This window comes from Actinia tenebrosa, unplaced genomic scaffold (assembly GCF_029948245.1).
Source record: "Actinia tenebrosa isolate PJP-AT-01 unplaced genomic scaffold, QUT_ActTen_1.0 PGA_scaffold3__52_contigs__length_22856419, whole genome shotgun sequence".
NCBI lineage: Eukaryota > Metazoa > Cnidaria > Anthozoa > Actiniaria > Actiniidae > Actinia > Actinia tenebrosa.
In genome coordinates this window covers 12932632-12955354 of record NW_028292580.1, presented here as the reverse complement: position 1 = coordinate 12955354, position 22723 = coordinate 12932632, and the positions used below count along the sequence as shown (strand labels likewise).

At 37.4% G+C, this 22723-nt stretch overlaps 3 protein-coding genes across 3 annotated transcripts; 1 reads left to right on the top strand and 2 right to left on the bottom strand.

The window, feature by feature from the left end:
* The first annotated feature begins 1011 nt into the window (after positions 1-1011).
* On the top strand, positions 1012-3201 carry LOC116295294 (protein downstream neighbor of son homolog). Its single transcript, XM_089035006.1, has 3 exons — positions 1012-1165; positions 1802-2235; positions 2763-3201. Exons 1-3 carry the CDS (start codon positions 1069-1071, stop codon positions 3096-3098), a joined length of 867 nt encoding a protein of 288 aa, XP_088891132.1. The 5' UTR covers positions 1012-1068; the 3' UTR covers positions 3099-3201.
* A 765-nt stretch (positions 3202-3966) lies between these two features.
* LOC116306620 (uncharacterized) lies at positions 3967-12026 on the bottom strand. Its single transcript, XM_089035004.1, has 3 exons — positions 10605-12026; positions 9127-9551; positions 3967-8871 (listed from the first exon to the last, which is right to left on the bottom strand). Exons 1-3 carry the CDS (start codon positions 11627-11629, stop codon positions 5189-5191), a joined length of 5133 nt encoding a protein of 1710 aa, XP_088891130.1. The 5' UTR covers positions 11630-12026; the 3' UTR covers positions 3967-5188.
* Positions 12027-12166: 140 nt separating this feature from the next.
* Positions 12167-22663, bottom strand: LOC116286341 (coiled-coil domain-containing protein 148). The gene is made up of 12 exons (XM_089035005.1): positions 22436-22663; positions 21589-22029; positions 20738-21056; positions 19120-19264; positions 18288-18494; positions 17719-17859; positions 17156-17274; positions 16503-16620; positions 15356-15406; positions 14827-14916; positions 13401-13540; positions 12167-12547 (listed from the first exon to the last, which is right to left on the bottom strand). Exons 1-12 carry the CDS (start codon positions 22494-22496, stop codon positions 12538-12540), a joined length of 1842 nt encoding a protein of 613 aa, XP_088891131.1. The 5' UTR covers positions 22497-22663; the 3' UTR covers positions 12167-12537.
* Between the last annotated feature and the right edge of the window lie 60 nt (positions 22664-22723).

Genomic DNA, 22723 nt, shown 5'->3' with positions numbered 1-22723 from the left:
AAGATAGCATTATCGCCAGTCTTTGAAATAAACCTTTTTTCGACGTTATTCATACTTTTATTGTAATCATTCTGCTATACACTGAACACGTGTGATATGATTCTTCAATTTGCAGAGTTTGGAAGGTTGTTTTGAATCCGTGCAAAGTGGGCAATGAAACAGCTTTCCCTTACACTGACATTCTTTCCCTTTATCACAACGACGAAAAGATAAAGCTACATCGCTAACGCTTGTTCGTATTGATCAATGGAGATGTTAAAAATAGGAAGGAAACGTATCACAGTTTGTCTACAAAAACGGCTGTAATTTTCTCCTCAATATACAACTGAAATAACACTGATCAAATGTTACTCACAAGGTCGTCATGATCAAGCCTTCACCATCCTTTAACGTTTTGAAGCCATTAAGTCCAAATGTTCAACAAAATGACCGACTTGCTTCCAAGAGAAAGAACCCGTTTGGATGTTCACCTCGAAAAAAGTAGACGAACTGTGATCAGAAAGAACAAGAGAACCAGCTTTTTAGGGCCTTAGATGGTTGAAGAGAGGAGCCTCAAGAGAAGGAAAATAAGTATTTTGATATTTCAGATGTTGAACTTCGAAACAACGAGGATGCTTTTGAACCTAAAGAAGAGAAAACAACAGACAGAGAAGTAGAAAAAGACGAAGGAAAAACCTCAAAACAAGGCAAAAAAGGTTTCCTATTGACTGGAGTTTAAAAACTAAAGTTAGGTTTACTTCTTCGACGTCTTTTAGTTGGTCAAATTCGCTGAAAAGTTTTGAACTAGCGGAAGGAATATCTCTGGTTTTGTACGTTGTGAGTCAGAAAACATCCTTGAAGAAAATGTAAAAAGTACCGAAGATTCAAGTGCAGATTTTTATCGTACTCTGCTTCACAAAGACTGTAAGAGCTGGATACATCCTTCCTTGCCTTGGCTTCAGCATTTTTCTTGATCCTGAGCTCTCAGGTTCCCTTCACCATGATTGGGTTTCCAGCTTTCATTCCGTCTTTAATCTTCTCCGCTGTGGTCGATGCCCTTATTTTTATCTTTGTGCAAATCACTGTTCAATGTTGTTCATAGCTGCTGAAGTTGCTAATAATCCAGAAATTAGGGTTTTGGTTTCTCCCACTACTAAAGGATTTAGGGATGCACTGACTAAAGAAGGTATGTTTGTGCAGGAAAATTTATAATGGCTAGAGTTTTAGTATTCTTGTAATGACAATCAAGGGGGGGGGGGGGGGGGGGGAGCATGACAGTGGCATGCTGTTTGGCCACATTAGACTGCTAAACATGTCACCAGTCAATGTGAATGGTCAAGAGAACTGGCATAACAAGTTATTGCCCAAGTAAAAAAGCAATGTACAAGCTGGACATTATCAATCAAATGAAAAAGTCTAATACAACAATATTAATACAATTATTGTTATTTTTAGCTTTGTAATGTCAAAACATTGGTCTATTCTGAACTAAATTTGTCATACCTTGGCGTTGTGGCTTTTCAAAATAATATGAACCATTGAACTATTATGGAGATCACCAAACTATAACGTTTTCATGCCAGAAAAACATGCTTCAGTCATGCCTCCAAACGTCTACGACCCTGCCAACAACTCAACCTTTTAGTCTTTATGTTTGTTGGCAAAGCCATAGACATTTGGAGGCATGACTGAGGTATGTTTTTCAGGTGTGAAAACCCAGTTTGGTGATACGTTGTATTAGACTTTTTCATACAATAGTTTTCTGAAAAAGGGTACAATGTAGAAATATATGTGGCATGTACTTATTGTACTTTATTTCCAGGGATTGAATACACTCTGCCTCATGGTCAGAATGAAGAGTCCAACATGTCTGACTCTGATTCAGAAGCTGAAGATAATGACCATGATGAAAAAGTTGATGCACAGGAGTGGGAGGATGAAGAAGACTGGCTACAGAGCATGGGTCTAAACGAAGAACAGTTTGCCACTTTAGAATCACACAAGAACAATATCCAAATGGCAAAAACCAGAAACACTGATCAACATCCAAACTCTACTGTTGTTGTTCAAGGCAGTGACACACAAGCTTTGTATAATTTTATTTTAAACTGGAGAAGTATTACCCCTAAGAATGGTCAGCTTGCTGGTGTCCCTCTAACACTTATCTCACCTGTTGCCTTTGAAGGTGCTACCCTAAGATCTCATAAAGTTCATCAAGGAATTGTGAGGCACCAGAGAACAAAAGAAATGAAACAGGTTAGTATAACATGAAAGCTCTTAGTAATAATGAGGTGCTCTTTCCATTTATGTCCATTTTGACACAACTTCTCATTTCAAAATGGGGCGGATCATGTGACGTTATTGCAAAAGGCTTATTTTGGGACATCATTGGGTTTTTCATTGTGGAATATCTTGTGTTTAAAGACAATGAGGCATTATACATATGTAGTTCCATCTAAAATATTCCTGACACTCAGCTATAGTTTTCTATGTATGGTTTACCTGTGTGCTGAAAGTTGAGAAGCAATGATCCTTCATCCTTATTCCCAGCACTGTAAACCACTTGAAAATTCATTGTTGAATTTACTGTAGCATCTTCAAGGCTTTCGCATTTTGACATGATATTGAATGTAAGGATTTCGTATAAAATGCATAGACTTGATACATGACGTTGTTTCACTTTCATAATCATATCACTAGTTATAGCTGCAGCGTCATGTTTTATCAAATCTACACATTTTATCCGAAATCCTTACATTGTTGTATGTATTTTACTGTTTTAGCTATTCAGCCTTGAAGTAACTGGTCCTATATTACCAGGATGTTTACACAACATCTGTAAGTTGTTAAATACTACACAAAAAGGAGAGTTTACTGCTACCATGGTGCAGTACCAACCTACTGTTGCCTTCAACGTACCATCGGTTAGTAATGAGGAGGACCATGAGGAGGGTCTTCCTTTGGTGGCTCACAGCAAATATGGACTGTCACAATCACAAGCTGAGTATTTGTCACAGTCTCAAAAGGAATTGCAAAAGAACTGTCTAAAAGAGCTGTTGTGCAAAGATGGTTCATATGACTGGAAAATATCTGGGTCATGGAATCAAGAAGGAAAATAATTGAATTTTAGTCAAGCTTTGCTATCAGATGATAATGAAAAGTATTTTTTAGCAAATTGTCTCACAATTTTGTTACATACAGTATGATAAGAAGTAGTTTGCATTTGGCCTAATGGATTTTGCTTTAAGCAAAGACTTTATGGCTATTGTTGTGATAATCAGGTCACAATTATTTATTGTAGCAAGGCTGCAACAAAACTGTTAGACAATACTCCAATTTCGAGCTTACCTTCGCTCAGCCTTAGCCTTGATAGCATGCAAATGTAATCTTTTTTATTGAGGCCCAATGACACATTGTATAGTAAGGAATGTAAGTACTATGGAACAATACATGTTAATTAAAATTCCACAGGATTTGGTTAATGGTTGAATAGTTTATCGCACCACCAAGGTTAAGGCTGAGCAAAAGAGAATTTGAAACTGGAGTATTAACAATATACTTTTTATCTTTTTCAACCTGTGTCATGAGGAGGTTGAAAGACAAAGTACAAGAAACATTTCCTAATGTAATAGCACAGGGGAAAAAAATTTGTTGGGAATTTCCTTGAATTCCAAACGCATTCCCATCCAATTCCCAGAGAGAACGAAATTCTGATTCCCAATGTTAGTTTGTTGGGAATTTTGTTTTTCTATTGGGTGGGTATTAGAAGGAAATTCCCAACAATAAATCCCAACGTTGGTGTTCGAATTGGGAATTCAAGGAAATTCCCAACAATTCCCAATTTGGGAATCTGGGGTTTTTTTCCTGCGAGAGTAATGATTTTTTGAATATTCTAATAATTATCATTAAAATGCTACTGCAATTTCAGAAATTACAAAGTGTGATGACTTCATGTATAAATTTATCAACAACACAATACAATTAATATTTCTTGCTAACAGAATCTATTAGTTTATTTGACATGGTAACTTTAGTGCACTATGTTTTACATAGGTACGTTTCTCCCTTGCCCCTAAGGTATGCCCTCACTCTGCTAAAATACCTAAAAGATTTTTGTTATCTCCCTAGATGAGCTCCCTAGTTCTTGGAGAGAAAAATAAGGGGGAAATATGGTTCAATAAAGAAAAAAGCCTTAGGAATGTACTATGGTGAAATGAAAAAAACGATTTTACAGATAAATCTTCTGTGGGGTGAAATACTTGCAATATTTAATTTTTAGTTGTTGTGTGTATCAAATAGGTTGTATTTTTTTAAAAGAACTTGTATGAGATGTTGGTGCAATAGGCCCTTTGCAGCTCAGTAATCACGTGCTGATTAATTCACTGAGAGCAAATGAATGAACATCTTGATTCCCATGGGTGAAATATACTGGTGAGCAAACAAACTTTCTACAACCTGTTCCGAGAGATCGTAATAAAACTGCACTTCCTAACACACTGATTACACATCATTTCATTGAGTTCTTTACAAGTAGCTAAAAAGAATCACCAATTTAAAATAAAAACAAATTTTGCTCACCAGTACAGACACGTGACCGTTAACTGCAAAGGGCGTCCATTTGTGGTGTAGTTTTATCTCTGATATATATTTCATATTTGTGTATGTGTAAAATATCAGTATTTCTTGAGTTCAAATTCTTCAAATTCAGTTACTGATTTTCTTTGGTATTTAGTCTAAAAAATATAGAATTTGCATATCCTATCTAATAGAGACCCTCTCAATTCAACTTTTAACTAGAATTTTTTTTGCTTTAATTTTATTGGTTTTTAACCCTTTAAGAGGCTTCTGTCAAACATTCACTATATTACTAGAAGTAGTTCAAATTCTGACATTGAATCAAAATGCAAATAATCCGTCTAATGCGTGCTGATTCCTACCTAAGTGTGGTTGTTCCTGCTTTTCTTTGTGCATGTCTATTATATCTAGCTATGCGGTGGCAAAAGATCCAGGTGAATTTAATTTCTTTAGTCCTCATCGCTCTTTTGGGAACATAGGCCTTTCATCATTGTCCTCCACCTCACTCTGTTGTCTGCTGTTTTCTTTTGCCTCTTCCCATGTGATGTTTGTGTGTCTTTCGCCTGTTCTTTCAAGAAGTTCTTTAAATTCATTTCTCATTTTTATGTTATAGCATGTTTGGATGAATGCTCAGCTAGCTATTGCCAAAACTCTGCTGTCTGGATAGCAACATCAACGAAGACTTGAAGTTAATCCCGTTGGCAACTGGTCCCCGAAGGTTGAAACTGACCACGAAGTACACCATACTTCCAGGAACAAAATGTCGATCAGCTATTCCGATACCAGCGCTCTTGGCAATGTAAAGCTCGATGCCTGGCATAAGTTCAACTGTAAGAAAAGTTTTGTTAGTACCTGAGGAACGACTTCTTATTCGACCACAGCATTCCATTAGCCTCTCTCGACTTCCTGTTTTCCAATATGCTGCATCATGAACAGGTTTATTATCTGTTGTGCCACGGAATAAAGTGTTTATAGTCATGAGGCGAGACATTCCTGTCCCTGTCTTGCCCAAAAAGTGCGTTGACATGGTGTTCCTACAGTCGTGATAGGACTTCTCGCGACATTTTTCTAGAGCATTAAGATACCTGGACCTAAACTCCATCTCATTTCCATCCAGTATCTTTAGAAAGTAAATCATCATTTCGTAAAAATGGGGAAGAGCCTCATATTTAGATTTCTGGTTCCAAATCTTGCAGACTGCCAGGCCTTGATCTAATGAGTACTGTTGAGGGCCAGTAATAAGAACGCAAATCCTCATCAGATGATTTGCAAAGATTTCATCTTTCCCGACTTCCACTAAATCTTTCAGCAGTTTTAGCAAGTACTCAAGTCCCCTTTTATCAATGCTTTCGATTTCTTTCACGCAGCTAAACACATATTGCACTCGTAAACGCTTCAATTCCATTTGAGACGACGAGCGAAATATCTCTGCAGAACAAAGGGCCTTGCATTCCCGGATAATTTCAGATGCGTTTCTTCCTTCTTGACAATTCAAGGCTTTCATAAGTGAAAGTCTTACATTGTTGGCTTCTTTGTGCGTCTTTTCCGGATTTGACAAAGTTCTGACTGACTTGACTATGTAATCGACAACATCTAAGAGATGAAATGAATCGCTCACGCATGTCTGAAAAAATGGAGGAGCATTAAATGACGTGATGAAGTGCAAGGCCATGATTGAACTTCCGTTGAAGATGTTTTTCGTTATCCATTCTATGCAAGTCACCCAAGTCCTGACCTCTCCGATGAGAGGGTTAGGAAAGGATGGAGGGAATGTCCTTGCAGATTTAAAGGATTCTATCACTGTTTGCGCCAATTGCTGCAAGTGTTCCAGTGAAGCAATTTTTTCACTTTTAGCCAAAGATTTCAATTCTTTTAAAAGGACGACTCCTTTCACGTCATATATTGTTTTCTGCTTCTCTTCAGCATTTGCACACTCAAACGCCTTCTCAATCAGTTCTTTGGCTTTTGAGAAAGACTGCGGAGGCACCTTGGCATAGAATCGTGCTGCGCTTGTGACCACAACGAGATCTTTGGTCTTTTCTGCAGCCTCACAAAACACATCTCCAGCTTCGTGTGGATTCATTACCTTCAGCTCTTCGAAAAGCACAGAGAATTTTCCTTGACCACATCCATTTAGCACAAACAAATCCTTCATTAGAGGCATAAAACGGATGTCGTCAAAAATGGGGAAGCCAAGAAAATCACGAGCTAGAGCTAACGTATCACGTTTCAGAGCAATCTTCGCCTTTTGGAGGACCATTTCTGCGACAACTGGATGCTGTAGGGTGTACATTTCTTGAAAGTAGTTCTCTCTCTTAAATCTTCTGCCTAAACAAATGGATTTAGCAGGGTTTGCAGGAACCATTAAGTTCCATAAGCGTTCTGTCATTATTGTGCTGCCGATGTCCTCATATGTAACGCCTTGCAAATCACGGGGAAATGTGCTACTCTGGTGAGCTTGAATCGATTGCTGGAATATTGTGTATAACAGGGGTGCTGGTATAGCCTGAGCTGCAAACCTTTGTATAAAGGCGACGACAGTGACGATCTCTTTCTCTATGTCAGTCATTTCGTCAAAACTTTCATAGATAATCTCTTGTAGCTTGTTTCTAAATTCCTCTAGCATTGCAAAGAGAGGGAAATGGAATACTCTGGAGAGACCTGACAAAGATCTTATGTTCTTGCATTCTTTGATGTAATCTTTGTATTTTGATTCAAATTCTTTGAGATCAGCTTTAGATTCTTCAAGCCTGACATTAACAGAAAAAGTAGCATGAACATCTGAAGATTCCAGGGTGGAACTTCGAGCTTTGCTTTTTTCTAGATTATGGTTACATCTCAGTAGCACAGCCCTCTTTCCTCTGCTATTAAGGATACGAACTAGCCTGTTGCTCAGAGCTTCGATTCTTGTGTGCTTTCCATCGAGAAGAACCACAGGGGTTGTATGGCATATTTCTTGTACTGCATTTATGCGGTCTACAAGGTTATCTAAAAACACGTTGTCATCTTCGAGATCAAATTTATGGTCTCCTAGCTTTGCAATTGCGCAAGGGTAAGACTTGTGTATATCCCACATCACACGCCTCGCTATCGTTGACCCACCAGAACCAGGTGAATGGGAAATTTCGACTATAGTTGAGTGGGTAAGTCCTTGATCTAAAAGCCTTTGAATATGTGTTCGAATTTCGTTACCGATTTCTCTCTTTGCATCATGGCTGTAATAAAGGCTAACGAAAGAAATACAGTTTCCTGACATGAAAGACTTTTTGTGTTCTTCAATCAAATCTTCAGGTTTTTGACCGTCTTCTCCGACATCAATCATGTTTGGAAGATCTTCACAACCTTCATACAGAACATCTAAATACTCTTTGAGATAAAGGCAATCCGTTTGTGTCAGCTTTGCGGGCATATTTGCTTGAGAAGTTGGCATGCAGTAACTTTGCTCTGACGAAATTTTGAAAAGGTCCTCCATTCCTAGGCACAAAAGTTGTGGCTCAAGATCCGTAGTGTGGATATTGATCTTTTTCAGCATTCTTTCTGGAAGAGCACACGGCTGGTCTTTTGGCGTAATTCCAATGAACTTTAAGTCAAATTCTTTGAAATTTTCCAACAGCCTCTTTACCGTCATATCCATAAAAGGGACAGTTTCTTCTCTGAACGGCAATACCAAGCAAACCAATGGCTTATTTTTGTCGAGTTTATCGGGTTCCGAGCAACACCTGAAAAAAGTTGAAATATCTCCCACTGCATTGTCTTCCCAGTCTTCGAAGCCCTGAGGCCCCCCATCAGATCTATCATTCTCTCTTCCATTGACAAACATCCATTGAGTCTTGTTCGCATCGATATCTCGAGCTAGATTAGCAATAGACTTGCATCTTATCTCAGCAGGTGTGATCATATTAATGAGGCTGTTTTTCCCATCCTTTGAGGAAAAGTCTTGATACATTCCCTTCTCTTCGGATGATGGGTCAAAATCGAGAACCATTTTCCAGGGAACGCTTCGAAAAATCGAGAAATGTTCCATCAAGTCTGGTGGTATTGCGTCAGTCATAAGAATATAGTTGTTCTGGAAATGGTCAAAATTGCGTACATTATTACGGAACTTCATCCATTCATCCCAATTAGGACCGCCACGTCGGGGACTCAGCTGGTTTCTGATATCAGACTGACCGCTATTCGTTTGGTTCGCAATTATGGTGTCAAGCTTTTCATTAACCATTTGACCTTGCTGTCGAATCTCTTCAACCGCAGCAGACTGAGCAGCAACCTCCTGGAGGAAAAGGTCGCGGTAAACTTTGCCATTTTCTAAAACGTTTTCTGAGAATTGAACAGGATACATTCAGTGAATACTTATTCAACTAGGCAACTAGGAAAAAACTAGAACTCAGGCCATCATGACAACGATGACACCCTGCGCCTGCAATATTTATGGCATCACTAGCGCATTTCAAAAATAGTCTATCGCACCACTACGCGGTCAAGTTTTCTACTTGCCCGGTAGACTAGTTATAGCCAAATGATCAAAAGCTAAGAGAACACCAAAATGTGCCAATAAAATACAAACGCACGTACCTTTGAGAATAGTATCAATTTCTTCCTTGCTTGCTCCAATAGTTTCTAGGTGTCCAGATATTGCAGGCCAATGGACTTGGTAATCAGCATCAGACATTTTCTCATCATGTGGATGGCTAACCAGCTTGTTCTTATAATCCTTAATGCTGCGAATAGCATCTTCAAACCCTGGTTTCTTGGAGATTTCATCATTGCATTTCTTCGAATACAAAAGTACGGTCGTAATGAGTGAAACATCCCATTTGTTGATGTCACCTTTATTGAAAGAAGCCAATTCATGCCCTTTAAGTTTCATGGACCCCTTAACAAGAGATTTTGCATCAGCAGAATTGTTTGACCAAGTGGGGTGAATATCCATGAAAAGTTTCCTTAGTGCAGTCAAGCCAACATCATACATGAGCCTCAGGACTTGAAGAAGATTTTGCCTATCGAACATTTAAAAAAAATAAAATTAAAACTAAACAATGGAATTTCAAACTTTACGAATATGATAATAAAAATTAATGTGGGTTTCAGACAATGAACACATACATTTTCATCAATAAAATCAACTAATCGATAGCATTAACAAGTTTGTCATCTTCTCTTACATATATAACTTTCTTTAATTTACCCTCGAATATATAGGTATTTCAAAAAAACTAGTAAAATAATATATCAAATACAGATTAGAATAAGACTGTAACTCCATAAATATAACACCATAAATAATTTTCAAATTTATTATCAGAAATAATTTCCCAATTCAGAAAATAGTTTCAAAATTTATATTAGTAAAATAATTCCAAATTTGTTTAAATAATTTAAAAATTCAAAAAAGATAATTTAAAAATTTAAAAAAGAGAATTTCAAAATTTAGAAAATCATGATCACCTTAAATATAACACCATAAATAATTTTCAAATTTATTATCAGAAATAATTTCCCAATTCAGAAAATAGTTTCAAAATTTATATTAGTAAAATAATTCCAAATTTGTTTAAATAATTTAAAAATTCAAAAAAGATAATTTAAAAATTTAAAAAAGAGAATTTCAAAATTTATATTAGTAAAATAATTCCAAAATGTATAGCCCGCAAAGCAGGCGTTATTGTGGATGTTCCCTTTTTTTGCTTATTTCAAAATTTAGAAAATCATGATCACCTCAATTAATCGATTACGAGAAGCTCTATAAAAGCCAAACGCCAAATGCTAATGATTTGACCTTTTTTTTTTTGCATCACCGATAGTTGACAAATTATAGAAGCCATGAATTTTGATATGTGCGCTATATAAGTTCCATTATTATTATCATTATTATCAGTTTAGGCCTAGGGCAAACGTTGAACTTTCCATGCACCGAACTTAATTACATCAAAGAATGTCGTCTCATTATCACCTGATATCCATTGTTTTTAATGAGTTCGGTGCATGGAAAGTTCGATGTTTGCCCTAGGCCTTAGATAACTAATCTCTAAACATATTTGTAAAGTAGTTACCTTTCTTTTTCTTCTGTTGTTAGTAGTGTAGGTTCATTTGAAAATCTTTCCAAGTCTGTGAGTTTTTGCGATGATGCTTCCATCACAAAGGTTGCCTTCACTTCAGCTGAACTTTCTTCGTTATCGTGTGTTTCAATTCCTTTATAGATCGGTTTTGGAAGCGATGCATTTGATTCAGATGGATAAATGTTTGTGCTAGCTCCTTCTTCGCCTTCTTTGTTTTCGTTTGCGGTTTCCATTCCTTCTTCATAGATGGGTCTTAGAAGCGATGTATTTGATTCAGATGAATGAATGCTTGTGTTTGTCCCTTGTTCGCCTTCTTTGTTATCGTGTGTTTCCATTCCTTCTTCATAGATGGGTTTTAGAAGCGATGCATTTGATTCAGATGAATGAATGCTTGTGTTTGTCCCTTGTTCGCCTTCTTTGTTATCGTGTGTTTCCATTCCTTCTTCATAGATGGGTTTTAGAAGCGGTGCATTTGATCCAGATGAAAGAATGCTTGTGCTAGCTCCTTCTTCTCCTTCTTCGTCGTTACGTGTTTCCTTTCCTTTTTTAGTGGTGCCTTTTGGAGGCGTGTAATTGAATTTAGATGAGAGAGTGCCTTGGTTTGCACTTTTCTTCTTGTTCTTGTTCTTCTTCGTTTTCCCCGGACTTGTCGTTGTCTCTGCATTTTGATTTGCTTGCTGAGATCTAACGGACACAGCTCCTGATTTATCTTGTCTAGTTTCTAGTTTTCCTACTTTGGTGTCTAATTCTAAACAACCTTTACTATGATCTGAGTGGTATTGAGCGGTATTTTTTAAATGTTGTGTCGAAGATAGAACCACTTTTTCCGCTTCTGTTCGATCAGGAGGTTTGCAAGCTCCGTTGCCGGATTCATCTCCTTGTTTCTTCTTTTTCTTCTTCTTTTTTACGCTTTTTTCGCTTGATTTTGGGACTTCATGTAAATCCTTCTCTTCTTCGAGGCTTTCTTTTTCAGATTCATCTCTCAGGACATCATATCGTCCGCCAGAAAACGTTGCCATTTCGCCCAAGAACTACATTTCTTTTTGGGCCGATTCTAGAAATACGCTTCTAATAATGATTTTCGACGCTGGATACAGTTTCTTGGAATTACCTGGAGCAATGAGGGGGTTAATCCCCTTCCCATAATTCCTGTGTCTGGTAGTACAGTTCTAGCCTCTTCCGCAGGCATCTCCTTGGCTATTTTTGCTCCTTGGTCTTCCTGTTTCTTATTTCTTCTCTTTTTCCTGTTTCCTATTTTCCTTTTTCCTGTTTCCTAGTTCTTCTCTGCCATAAAATTTAATACAGGGATCGCAACAGAGAATATAGAATATATGGAGTAGCCTGCGGAGGAAGCTAGTACAGTGCTGGCCATCATAATATTATGTTACGTTACATATACACACGATAGGCTAGACTAAATGTAAATTATACTGAGGTGCGTCAAAAATTACAATATGATGGCAATGTTCATGACACTGTAACGAATTAAACAATCCCGTGACGCACACCTTGCTGTTATAATTATTCTTCTTGTATTTTCCAACCCAAAACAACTCTCTTTTTTACATGTTTTTAATCCGATGAAGAACTAACGCTAAAAATGTTTTTTAAACAGTGTTTAAGTTAGTTACTTGTTCGAAACGATGAAATCTGAACTTGATGAAGTGACTTTGTTCGAGTTTTCCAGGCTTTGAAACTCGACCAAGTCACATGTCACGCGACCCTTTCTTGGTAGTAGCAAATACCGACAATAAAGGAGTGTCTTCTCGCAACTATTCTTGTGCTAGTTCATAATGCTGTTGCTATTTACATGCCTGTAGTTTATACATAAAAAGCATAAGACCTTTTGCTTGACAATGATATCCTTTTAAAAATATTAGGCTAAAAGTGTTTATACACAGGCAATGACACTTTCTTCTTACTGTCATTAATCATATCTGAAAAATAATGGAAAAAGATGAGTTGGAAGAGTTGGATTGAACATAAAAAGCTTATGACAAGGAGGTCATTTTCATTTGATCTGAATGAGTCCCTTTTAAGGTTAAGTTTAAAAACTATCTTGCTTTAATAATATACCTTATGCACTTGTCATCGGCTTCCACGGGGGGGACCCCGGGAAAATGTGGGACTTTGCTTTGAGCCTAGAGGAAAGCTATCTGTATTTCCCCAGATATGGGGCAAGGTTTCTATATTCCACCAGCCCCTGGGACAAAATTGTTATGGAGTTGAAATAACAGATCACAAAAGTAACACAAAACAGTAGAGTGCACACACTAAATCCATAAAACAAACTGAAAGACAAGATCTTAGTAACATGTATTGCAAATAGAGAATTTAATAATATCTTAACTTTCTACAAACTCTTACTGAAATACTAAATCAGCATCTGTCTCAAGCTTGCGCTTGCTGCTAACTTGACCTTCAGTGTCAGCTATTTTTTGCACGACTAGTTTCCAGTTTACGAGCAACCCCAATGCCAGTAAATCGAAATCGAAATAAAACTCAAACAAAGAACGATGTTCATACCTCCATTTGCTATTATTATTATTATTATTATTATTATTATAGATCTTTAGAGTCCAATACTTTATTGAAAACAGCTCTTTACAAAGAACTCTAATGCTTGATTTAAGGCCCCACTTTCCCACACATTTCCACGAGTCAAGCTTGGGGTCCCCCCCCCCCCCCCTTGTGGAAGCCGATGACAAGTGCATTAGGGAGCGTTCATAATTTATCTAGTGGGAGGGTTGTGGGGGTGGCAGTCTTTTCTTTGTATATTTTCATTCTTACTTGAATACTGATGACTGTTGATCTTTCCTTGGTTGTTGTGGTGGCTGAACATGTGTCAGTATTTTTCTAGCATATTCACTTTGATGCAGTCCTGCATTTCTTAAGGCCTGCTCCACTCTTAATCTGGGATCACTAGAAACCTAATATTCAACCAATAATCATGACTAATTCATTCATTTTATGATTCTGAATTAAATTTGCAAATAAACGAGTTTTTCCCCCCAAGTTTCCTGTAGAGACTACCTTGGGAACCAGGTCTGGGTTGAGGTCAGTTGCTGGACAAAACGTGTTCATCTATTGCTTAATAGGATGGGTTTTCTTAAGGTAAACCACGGGCGGATCCAGGGGGGGGGTAAAGGGGGGCTGAAGCCCCCGGGGGGTACTAGTCACCAATATTAAGCACAGAGTGGCACTTACAAAATTAAGAATTAGCAACCATAAGCTTGAAGTAGAAACGGGGAGGTATAAGAGGCCTTATCTCATTTACGATGAAAGGATTTGCCCAGTGTGTAAGTCGGGAGTAGAAAACGAAAAACACTTTCTAGTTTGGTGTCCACTATATGACTCTCATAGAAACGACTTAAGAGAGTTCATAGAAAAAAACACCAGCATTAATTTCAACAATATGAGCGCTGACAGTCGTTTTATGTTCTTAATCAATTCAAAATCAGCGTCTCTACAAAGAGCCATATCAGCATACATTCATCAATGTATGCTGATACGTGAAAATGAAATAAGAAAATTACCTAATACATAGTATATATATATACCTATAATATATTTGGAATCAAACACTCATGTACTATTAAGTATAAGGTGCCAAATAAAATTGTATTGTATATACTACCACCCCAACTTGGGTAGGGGTGTGCCGCCAGGACCTCAAAACCCTGACCCTATCCCAGACCTAAAATTTTGATTTTACATACCCTACCCCAGACTAAAACTAAGAATTATACACCCTATCCCAGACTAAAAGACAGAAAATACGGTTTTACAATCGATTGCAATCAATATTTACTAACATTTTTATTGTTTTTGGTCAGCAGAAAGCGTAGCCTATTCGCCAGACAAAAACGACCAAATCGTTAACCTTATCCCAGACTAAAATGACACCCTATCCCAGACAAAATGTCAAAAAATGATACCCTACCCCAGACCCAAAAGCCGAAAAACCATACCCTATAGGGCGGCACATACTCGTATAGCAAATATAGGGCAGTACCCCCCCCCCTCCCCCGGGCTGAAGCCCCCCCTTCAGAAGAAAAAAGTGATGCTTTTTTATATTGATTTCCGTTGTGTTGACGGAAGAAACTCAATTAGCCACTCCCCCTAAACTCAATTAGCTTCCCCTAAAATCTACCCTTGTAAACTGGTCCTTTGTCAACATGAATTAGAGCATTAGATAATTGTTTGTTAGTTTTACCTTGCGATCTTCATAGCCATATACATTGAATAATGGATGCTGTAGTTCAAGTTCATCATCATATACACTTGCTTGTCGAGCCTGTGTGGCCTTAAGGATGGAAAACAAAGTTATTAATAGTAAATATACAATACAAGGCTTAGAAACAGGGAAGACACTGTTAACAAACGCCAAACCCCTCCCCTCCCCCGCAAAAAAATTACGTTTAACATAAAAAAAAAGAATTGTAATTACCATCTCAGTAATGATGCAAGAGGTCTTCATAGTTTCTTTTATATTGCTATTGTGTAGTTCCAGAAATCATCCATACCCACCCCACAGAGGAATTTGGAATTTCCGAAAAGGAGGGGGGTCATTCAGAGAAAGAACAAAAATTACAGAGTTTGTATGGAAGAAAATTGGAATTTCCGAGGGGTAGAGGGGTGTCTTAAAAAAATTCCTCCGTGAGGGGGGTATGGATAATTTTTGGAACTACACATTCATATAATTTATATTTTAAAAACTTTGTATTATGTGCATATAGATTTACCTGTGTTGGTCTGAGCACTCTTTCAGGGTCAGCTTCAACATGTACTTCAACCTAGTACAAAACGTACAAAAGAATTAACATAGTCAATGTCATCTTTACTTGTGTTTGAAGTTTTTGGTTTTGTTTTGTGGATTAATTTAGCATTTGCAATCTATATATAAGTATTTCTTGATTACATTCATTCTAATTTTTTTTCTAAAGTTATGACATTGTTTTTTGTTTTTTGTTTTGCTTTTTGTTTGTATTTGTATAGGAAATCGCACGATCTCGAGTACAATTTGGAAATTAATAGACACGAGTAATGTTTTGAAAGTTCTTGTAATTGCATGAGCCTTTAGGCGAGTGCAATTAAAGAACTTTCAAAACATTACGAGTGTCTATTAATTCCAAATTGTACGAGAAGATCGTGCGATTTTTTGTTTATAGTTCACTCAACAAAATTTCAGTAAAAAATGCGAAGCGACGCCGTTCATCTTTGTCTATTTGGCGGCCGATTTTCAGTCCATCGCGCAACTGAAATGCATAAAAAAGATTAGTTCTTACGGCTTTATAATTTTATCTATGTTTTTTTAAGTACAAAACGATAGAAAATAATTGTTTTGACATTGTTTTGGCCGTGTTGCCATAGCGACTTAATTCGGTACTCCTACGGAGTACAATTAACGCTATAATTGTACTCCTCCCGACCAATCAGAGTCGAGTAATTTTGTTGAGTGTACTATAATTCACTTAATTGTATTTTTGTATTATTTTTAGGGTTGTTGGTTGTAAATGTATGGGATTTTCTTTCATATTTATATGGGGTTGGTTTTGGTTTAGGTGAGAAAGCCTTGTAAGGGACTTCATGTTCTATCGATTTAACACTTGCCCTCAGTTGGCGAATTGTGAAAAATAGTTTCCGTAATCCAAGTTTCTTACGTGAAGAGGCAGGGCTTTGTTTGCTACATTGCAAACTGAATGCCTTATGTGCAATGGAGCGCAAAAAGGTTGCAAACAAGCAAAAATTTTGTGTGTGCAAAGCTGCTTCCCACCCCTCCTCCTATGGGAAAAAAACGTTTTACCCCATGGCGGGGGGAGGGGGTTGGACAGGTGGGAAGCAGCTGTTCACAGGCTAGGAAAAAGTTCATACCAACAGAAATATTCCTACCTGTTCTCTTAGCTTATCAAGACGCCTTTCTTTTTCTTTTTCTGCCTCCATTGCTTCTTCCAATGCCTGTTTTTTCAGGATTTCTTTTTCTTTGAGTCTTTCTTCCCTGAATTTAACTCTATTACAAAATAGAAGTTTGGGAATGAAACAACAACTTATCAAGACATTTACCTTAATTATTATTGTATTTCATTTCACTGTAACTTTTAAGTTTAAAAAAACTTCTGTTGACAAGCCAGAATTGGAGTTCAAGAGTTCATTTTGCCTCTGGATTATGAATGAGTAAGATTTGTTTTAGCTGTCTCTTCCATGATTTGAGAAGTTTTCTCCAGGTTCTAAGGTTTTCCTGTTTTCTGCCTCCCCCCCCCCCCCCCCCCCTCCCACAAAAAATTAAAAGGCTAATTCAAATTTAAGTGTGATCTTTGAGTAAACCGTGTTCTGCCCAGAGGTTGTTTCAGGATATCAATATATTTTTTTGAATGTTAAAGTATTGAAAGATGAAGGTGTGCCAGGAACCAGTGATTAAAACTTATCTTTTTATCTTCTTTTTCAATCTAAGAAACGCAAACCATTTTCCACCCTGAATATACATTTTACATCTTGTTGAAAAAGGCTAAGATGTTTCAAAAATCGACAGTAAGGCTCATCCATACCTTTCTTTGTCCAGCTCTGCTTGTTCTGCTAGTTTGATCTGTAGCTCTTCCAAGCGTTGTCTTTCTCTTAATGCTGCTTCTTCTGCTTCTTTCATCTTCTGTTCCTCATAGGTTTTAATCTGTCATTGAGCAAAAAAAGGACATCCTTGACTAACTGTTAAAAAGATGTGTTGCTACGTCATACCATTCTATAAACGCTTATGTGGAGTATCCCTGTAAGCAAAACAAGTGTCAAACTGTATCAACAACTGTAGAACAACTGCTTTACAGTATATTGTTACATCTCAATAAATATGTAAAGTTTCTGGGAAAAAAATGCAACCAAATGAAAGGTCAAATTCAAAGGCTATATAAAAAATATTAGCGCTTTACATGCGCAGGCATCCCTGTAGTCAAAACACTAAGTAAAAATGTAAACAATGGCAACTAGTCTACGTATGGTATTCAGTAACAAGTGCAGTAAAGTGAAATGCAAAAATTTCACAACCTTTTTGACAGAGAATTTTGATATAACAGTAACTAGAGAAGTTATTTGTTAAATAATATATCCTATTTCTTTTTACCTTTTCTTTGATCTTTTCTCGTTTTTGTTTTTGTTTTGCTTGTGCTGCCTTTAAGGAAGCTCTTTCTTCCTCTTCTTTCCTGGCAGCAATGGCAGCTTGTAGCTGAAGGGCTTCAAGTTTTTGCTCCCTGAATGCAAGAACCTGATAAAAATGAATGATTAAATTACAGCTCTTCTCATGCACCAAAATCATGCCATGTCATGAGCAGGTAGGTTTTGGTGGACATAAATAAAAGGTGTTTTCATGACATTCTATAGGCATGTGCCCTGTAAATGTTTGTGTTTTGCAACAATGTAATGGAAAAACTTTGATTGAGGTCCACCAAAACCTTATCTTATGCATGTGCATGCTGTGTGCTGTGTACAGTTATAAAACAGTTGAGGATTGGTTGATCATGTCGTAGAACATGTGAGAAAATATAAGAAAAAGCATGACGCATAGCAGATAAAATGCATACAGCTGCAACTTTCTTGAATAATGTTTTTTCCTTTCATGGAAAATATTGCAAACCATTAATTACACAGCTCCTACTAATTAAAAACAAAAAGATATAAAATCCGTTTGACAACCTTTTCATAAAGTTCTTGACAAATCTGTTGCTGTTGTTGTCTTGTGTGTAGTTTCTGCTTGTGTTCCTCTAATGCAATCCAGGCATCAGCAAATGTGGCTTGGAGTTTAAGAAGGAGATCTTCTCTGTCTCTTGACCATGCTCTAAGAATACTATGCCTTTGACTCTGGTATGACTTGTGCGCGAGCAACCAATTCTCATGTTCTACCTACAATCACAAAATTATGATTATAATATGTATTAATATGAAAAAGAAAACTCATACATGCCAAGAGCAGCTTATATTTAAAACATGCATGTTGGCAGATTGACAGAACACATAAAAGGTGTTGGGAGAAGTTAGTCAAATAGAAGAGGCTGTAATATTTATTTGGTTTTAATTTAATGGTTGGTTCAGTGTTTTCAAATGCTGGTCAGTGTTTATGGTAAAAAAAAATAACATAAAAAATTGCCACCTTTGTTAACCCCAAAATTTGTGATGGTTCATTTAATGAATGAATAAATGGATGTACAGATGAAAAATGACATTTATGGATGGATTGGTGGACGGGTGGATGGGAGAAAGGATGGATTCATAGAAGGAAGGAAGGAAGTAGTTACAGAGAGATGGAGAGAGGGCAAGACGGACAGACAGAGGAGCAGACGGATGGACAGATGGACAGACAGAGGGACCGACGGACAAGTGGATGGATGGATGTACATGGATGGATGGATGGATGGGTGGGTGGGTGGGTGGGTTGATGGATGGATGGATGGATGAATGGATGGGTGGATGGATGGGTGGGTGGATGGATGGATGAATAGGAAGTAAACTAGATAAATAATAATCTCACCAGTTGAGCTCTTCCTTTGTGTGGTATTTCTCTCAGCATTCTATCAATATACAAAGCCCTTCTATTGGGCAACTCTGGTGGGTATTGATCCATCAAGCAAGTGAAATGGAAATGATCCTCTTTAGACCAACCTCCATAACTACAACTGTGGAATATCAAAACCAGTAAGATCATCACTAAAGGTTTTGCCACTACTACCATTACAATCACCACTACCACAACCATTAGCATAGCACAATCACCACTACTATCACCATTGCCATCATCACTACCACCACCACCACCGCCACTACCACTACCACCACCACCACCACTATTACCACCACCACTGCCACCACAACCGCCACCACCACCACCACTACCACTACCACTACCACCACCACCACCACCACCACCACTACCACTAGCACCAATACAATTATTACCATCATGATAACCACCGGCCAACACTACCACCATTACCATCAAAATTACCACCATCAAAATAATCATTATCACAATCACCATCAGATCTATTTTGCCTTAGTTCGGCACCAACATCACTGCCAATCATTACCATCATCATATGCACCACTATCACTATACCTTTACATACAGTCGATCCCAAAAATGTTGTCCAAGTGAAAAGAGGTTTATAGGACAATAAATGTCACGTGTCTCATTAAATATTCAGTTTTACGCGCGTGGATTTTTTAAATTAGCATACTGATGCAAAAGTAAATTACAGTATTGAAAACTGAATCTGAAAGATGCCGCGGGCTTTCTCGGATGATTTAAGGTGGAGAATGGTATACCAACATTTGTTTTATGCAAAAACATACCAGGAGATAGCCGCTAATCTGTTTGTAAGTCCTGAAACGGTCAAACGGACGTATGGTAAGAAGGTATGGTACGTGCAGATTGGTTTGCTCATTACTCATTACTCAGTCTTGCAGAACGTCCTCTAAGTCTGGTAAGGCTTTCACTAGCTCAGAACGTAGCTCTGAAACGGTCTCTAACACTGGAAAATTGGGTAAACTTCTTACAACGTAGCTAGACTTCTTCTTGGAGTCCAAAACCCGAACTTCTAAAGTCGAAAGAACTTGTTTTGAATTACCCGCCGTCGACATTTTCTGCCACGCATGTGATGCAGCACGTTCAGATTCCTATTTCCACACGCGCGTAAAACTGAATATTTAATGAGACACGTGACATTTATTGTCCTATAAACCTCTTTTCACTTGGACAACGTTTTTGGGATCGACTGTATATATTACTAATATTACTATTGATTAATAATTTTGAGAAATAGAACAAGTTTCTTTAATCCAAACATGTTTTGGCGTACAGTACATACTGAAACTTGTTCTATTTCTCAAAATTGTTTCTTCACTGCTAATTAAACAGACTATTGATTAATAATATTAGTCAGTTGTTTCATGGAAACTTAGTTTGTTTTTAAGGGCACAATTGAATATTATTCCATCTCATTTCATCGAGGAGAAAATTTCTTTTTTTTGTTGTTGCCCTATTTACTGCCATAAAACAAATCTTACTATTACACCCTCTTTATCAGCACCAAGTCCATCTTCATGATCGGTACACAAATGAGCAACCAATACTTTTCTTGATTCCCTACCTTATTTCCTCGGCATACTTGACAGACAAGAAGTTAAGATGAGCATCATATTTTCTGTCCAACAAATTAAACTCCTCAAGGACAGACTCCCTCAGCTTTTCATCTGGGCACTCTAATTCCAGTGCCTCGTCAGGAATTCCAGTTTTAATGACTTTTACTTCAGTGAGGGGTGTTACTATTAACTGGTCAGCAGAGAAGCTTTCTAACTCTTCCTCAATTCTTTGCTGCTCCAGATTTAACTGTGCCATTACAGTTCTTTGTTGCATTTGTACTGATTTGATGACCTCTAGAACATCAGAATGCTCTTGGTCAACCTGACCTAAGGATTGCAATGTTCAAATACATACTAGGTTAGCAATAATGTTAGAGAGCTTTCTCACAGTATGAGGACAGCAAGACCAGGATGGTACTGTAACAGTGGAACAATAATGCAAGCATGTTTTTGAAATGGTTTTTAATGTTTTTCCCCCAGGGGGCAGGGTAGGGTTGTAGCTTAAGAAGTAAAAACAACTGGGCTTGTACCAGACCAGGGCTTAGAATAACCGCTGGTAAGTCGACAGCCATGATGGTCTTGGCGGTCATCATCATACCTTGTTTATGAATAACTTTACTGGTCAAAATTACTAGAGATAACTAGCTAAAAACTAATGTGAGCTGCGTCGGTTTTTCTCATGAAACAGTATGATAAAAAGGTAAATTATACACCAAAACGTCAGTTTTTTCATCTTTTCACAGTGTATAATTTACCTTTTTATCATTACTGGTCAAAATTACTGGCAAAATAAAGATTTGACCTGGGCAATGTCTAGCTGATGTCTGGCCATTATTTTAAGCCTTGCAGACTTACTCACCTAACAGAAGTCTCTCTCTATTTTCACTCAGCCAAAACTGCAAATCCTCCTGCAGATCCTTAACTGGGTCAATTGTACATTTTCTAAACTCTTGTATCTCTTCATTTAAGATGTCTTCATAAATCTCCAAATCCTTAAAAAATGTTTTTAGTGTGCTGGAGTCTAAAGGGCTGTTAGGTCTTAATCCATCAATTTCGCTCTGAAATTTCTTGAGTAAAGAGCTCAATCTAATTTGTTCCTTGAGCCAACATGACTTGTGCTGCTGGAGTAAGTTATGTTCCTTCGAAACTTTTCTCTGTTCTGTAATTTTTTCGATTTTTTGAAGAGTTCTTTCACCTGCGGCTCGTTTAATCTGAGTAAAAGCCTGAAGCTTTTCATAATCGACTGGTTTGTAGCGGCTACTCCCATGTCCATCTGTGAGTCGGCTAACCAGAGAACTGTCTGAAATTTAACAATTCGTAGTTTTAGTAAGGTTATATTATTTGTGATATGGGGTGATTGTCTCTATGTATACATATGCTGCATAAACACGCAGGGAAGGGAAGGGTCAGGATCACCCCCCCCCCCCATAAGAAATAATAGAATCCCTAGTGAGGGTTCACTACAGTGTATATAGAAGAAGGGTACTAAACCCTTTGAATGAATTCTCAATGGACAACAAAATGAGTACTTGACTGTACTTTTTCTAAGACGTTTAAATTTCTTTCTCTGTCCTCCTAATTAATCTATTTCGAGAAAACTACTGCAAAGGATCTATAACTACCCTATTCTTTTTTCTATTTAACTACAATTTCGAGCTTAATAAGTCATTTTTAGTAGCGATAAACGTGATATTCAAACTGCTTACCAGATGAACCAATTGAACTTCGGTGGAAGTTAACGAACTTTTTCAAATCTCTTCCACTCATAACATGTCTTATTAGTTAAAAAGTATCGTTCCTCAAATAGATGGCTTAAGAAACTTTAAAATTTCATAAAGTAACCTCTTCGATTTTATATTTCTTTACCAGACGTTTTCGTTGACAACCGTCCGCCATTTTGTATCCAATGCATCCTACTTTCCACAGGCAACCCACTATAAATAAGACTGGAATATTGAAAAATAATTAGAAAAAGGTGATAGCAAACGATCATC